The sequence below is a fragment of the Brassica oleracea genome, unplaced genomic scaffold, assembly GCF_000695525.1.
Source record: "Brassica oleracea var. oleracea cultivar TO1000 unplaced genomic scaffold, BOL UnpScaffold01919, whole genome shotgun sequence".
Lineage (NCBI taxonomy): Eukaryota > Viridiplantae > Streptophyta > Magnoliopsida > Brassicales > Brassicaceae > Brassica > Brassica oleracea.
In genome coordinates this window covers 1-3,728 of record NW_013618450.1, presented here as the reverse complement: position 1 = coordinate 3,728, position 3,728 = coordinate 1, and the positions used below count along the sequence as shown (strand labels likewise).

Here is a 3,728-nt window from a genome sequence, read left to right as displayed (position 1 = left end):
AAAAAAAAAAAAAAAAAAAGAACAAAAAAAAAAAGTGTACCTGAATAAAGTTGCTCCCAAACGTAAGCTTCTCTGCGTTTTGTAACTTCTCTAGCATCTCTAGCACCTTGACTTGGAGTTGGAGAAAACCAGGTTTGGTAAACTCGAAGAAAGGCTTATTAGTTGGGACATAGCAAATATCCAACTTAGCTTCGGTTAGAGAAGCGACATCAACCAAAGTACATGACCTCATAGAGTCTAACAATCTGAGACAGTGGATGTGTGGTGCCACAATCTGCCTTGGCCCCCGTGTCTTCAAGTTACGGTTTACTTCCAACGTTTTCAGACGTAGGGATTTGCTGAGATCAAGAACCTTTAGTCTACTGCAGTGGTACAATCTTAAGTATTCGAGAATCGGACAGCCGGATAGAATCTTAGCCATGGATTCATCAGAGAGACTACAAAAACTCAATGATAACTTCTGCAACGATACCCAAGAAGACCCATATCGGCACTCCATAACCATCTTATGAGTGAACTTAATGTTGAGCTGTTTGAAAGAGGAACTGTTGTAGAAGAAATCAGGAAGCTTATACTCTTCATAATACGGTCTACGAACATCAAGGGATAGATTCTCAACGTTGCGTGACATGGCGAACTTGATCCACGTGTCGATGTATGGTATGTTCTTTTTGATTGGTGATATTAGGAGGTGAAAGCTCTTCATCTTGGGAGCTGTGTAGCGAGCTAGGGTTTTGTTTATCGAATCTGCCGTCAGGGTGTTGGCCTTTAGGGAGAGAGAAGGTATGTCGCACCATACGTGTCTCCATCGTTTTGACAAGAGGGATGTTTTGATGGCTAATTCAATAGGAACAAAGCAGAGTATGCGTTGGCGGATCACAACTGGTAGATTGCTGATCAAGTCTTCAGCTTCTTCGGTCATCATCTCGTCTGCGATCTTTATTTGCGATATGCTGTATTCTTAATAGCGTTACTTCAGCTTCCAATCGATTTCTTTTTCCTTTTTTTCGGCGGAATGAACTTTATATTATTGATGAAAAATAATCACAGTTTAGGGGAGTTGTTATTACACGTGGTACATAAGAATGAAAGAAGAAATTTCCATTTTCTGGGATTGCTTGAGATCCAAGTAAGTCCACTGGTTTGAAATTTCCATTTTCGGGGAGTTGTTATTTTTGTTTGAAAGTTGCAGGGGAAGAAGGGGATTTGGATAAAGCTACCTCTTGGTTTAGCTAATCTTGTTGAATCTGCTGTTACTGTAAGAGACTTTTTCTCGATAAACTTTTTCTTGTTCTGTTTTGTTTGTTGACTTTTGGTAATAGACTTGTTTTGTGTGTTTCAATATTCAGGAAGGGTTTAGATATCATCACGCAGAGCCTTGTGTACTTGATACTTGTCTCTTGGATCTCTAACACCCCTGATACCATCCCTGCCAATGCTTCTCACATTGTTGGTGTTGGTGTTGGTGCTCTTGTCCTCAACAAAACCACTAGAAAGGTACCCTAATTTTAATCTCCCGCACATAACTTTGTCAATGATGTTCGTTCTATGAAGAAAAAAAAAACATGAGTTTGACTTAAACCTAGATAAAATAACCAAATTCAATGAGGGCAGGTCCTCGTTGTCCAGTAAAAGAGCGGTTATTTCAGAGATAAAAATGTCTCGAAGCTCCCTACTCGTGTTGTCCACGAGGTGATTTTACATCAGTTCTTTATTGTTTTCCTGTCATCTTTATTGTCCCATTAATATCTGATAGACAGTAACAAGTGAACCGAATTCATGTGCATCAAACAAAAAGTAAAAGAACCCGTTGCTCAACCTTAGCACCCAAAGAGAAACGTGATAAGATATGTAGCGGCTTAAATCTTTAGCTATAAGTCCGGAATATGATATAGTCTTGGACTGAATGTAGTAAGCTGATTATAAAAGGTTAGTTGAACTCTATGGCTCAGCCATTTTCTTGTAACTTTTCTAGTATTTAATAAAGTACACCAGTTATTAAAAATACAATTTAAAAAGAAACGTTCAATAAAGCTCTCAAGACTTCAACCACTATGCTTCACCACTCTTCTGATGCCATCAACTTGGTGGCGCAGAGTACAACATTGACATTTTTGTTGTGAGCAAATGTTGGAACCACCACGTCTTCAATTTCAAACTGAAGGAAACCTTCATCCAACAGTACGAGCATCTTGTCTAATTTTTTTGTATGTTTGAGCATAAGTTCCATAAATGAAGCCACATGCTCTCAGATGTTAAATCCACACCACGGTTGTTCAAAGAGGTTGACCTCCAGCATGTATTTAGATTAAAGCCTTGTGATTTCAAGTATTGGTCAAGATACTTCCCCTGTAAAACATAAATGAGACAAAAACGGTTCTTGGATATATTTGGACTCGATAATAGCTAGAAAAGAAGTTGGTGCATGATGAAAATATACGTACCGGCATGCTGTTGAAATCCCTTGAAAGTGCTGTTAGCGTCTCTAAATAAGGTGAGTTTTGTAACAGTCTTTCTATACCAGGAATAACATACTGACAGATATCTGTATCAAGAGTCAATGTTTTGACCTTGAGCTTCGGGAAAGGAACACCACGAATCTCAGCAAGAGATAAAATCTAATAAAAAGAATAAAAAGATAGTTAGTAACGAGCTAATGACATAGACTTTTGTAAACGTTCTTAATCAAACATATAGAAAGTCATCTTCTAATGAACACTGATCGTGAAACAACTGCTTGTTAGGCATTAGAGAAGAAAATAATAAAGTTTCCACCAAAAGTAAGCTTCTCTACGTTTTGTAACTTTTCTAGCATCTTTAGCACCATGGTTTGAAGAAAATCAGCCTTTAAGTTAGGGTTCACCGAGACATAACAAATGTCCAGTTTAGCTTCGGTTAAAGAAGCGACATCAACAAAAGTGCATGATAACTGAGAGTTTAACAATCTGAGAGAATGGATGTGTGGTGCCACAATTCGCGTTGGTCCTGGTACCGACATGTTACGTCTTATTTGTAATGTTCTCAGACGTAGTGATTTGCGGAGATCAAGAACCCTTAGTTCACTGCAGTGACACAATGTTAAGTTCTCGAGAATCGGACAACCGGTTAGAATCTTTGCTAAGGATTCATCAGAGAGAGAGTACAACCACTTAGGGATAACTTCTGTAAGAATTTCCAAGACACGGTGCATTCGGGAACAATCGTATGAAAAAAGCTTAACTTAATGTTGAGTTGCTTGAAAGAAGAGCTGTTGTAGAAGAAATCTGGAAGCTTATACGGATAACTATTGACCCAGAAATCCAGGGAAAGATTCTCAACGTCGTGCGACAAGGCGAACTTGATCCACCGGTTGATGTGTGGAGTGTATTCCCTCCTATAGGTTTTGAGGTGAAAACTCTTCGTCTTCGGAGCTGTGTAGTGACTTAGGGTTTTGTTTACCGAAGCGGCAGTCAGTATAGTGGCATCTAAGGAAAGAGAAGGTATCTCGCACCATACATGCTTCCATCGTCTAGACAAGAGGGATGTTGTGATGGCTACTTTGATCGGAATAAAGCAGTGTATGTGTTGGAGGATCTCATCTGGTAAATTGCTAATCAAGTCTACAGCTGCTTTGATCCTTCTGTCGTCGGCCATCTTCCCTTGCGACATATATTCTTAGGGTAAAGATTAAATAGATAAAAAAAAAGGGCAATTGTCCAAAAGAACACCTTTCAAGTTTATGTCACAAA

General features: G+C 38.9%; 1 protein-coding gene and 1 pseudogene across 1 annotated transcript; both read right to left on the bottom strand.

The window, feature by feature from the left end:
• Positions 1–40: 40 nt before the first annotated feature.
• LOC106321538 (putative F-box/LRR-repeat protein At3g18150) lies at positions 41–1,156 on the bottom strand (the record flags this gene model as incomplete). The annotated part of the gene is made up of 2 exons (XM_013759795.1): positions 1,071–1,156; positions 41–953 (listed from the first exon to the last, which is right to left on the bottom strand). Coding segments are annotated over exons 1-2 (999 nt in total), but the record flags the coding sequence as incomplete, so codon positions are not given.
• A 903-nt stretch (positions 1,157–2,059) lies between these two features.
• LOC106321539 lies at positions 2,060–3,648 on the bottom strand (annotated as a pseudogene).
• Between the last annotated feature and the right edge of the window lie 80 nt (positions 3,649–3,728).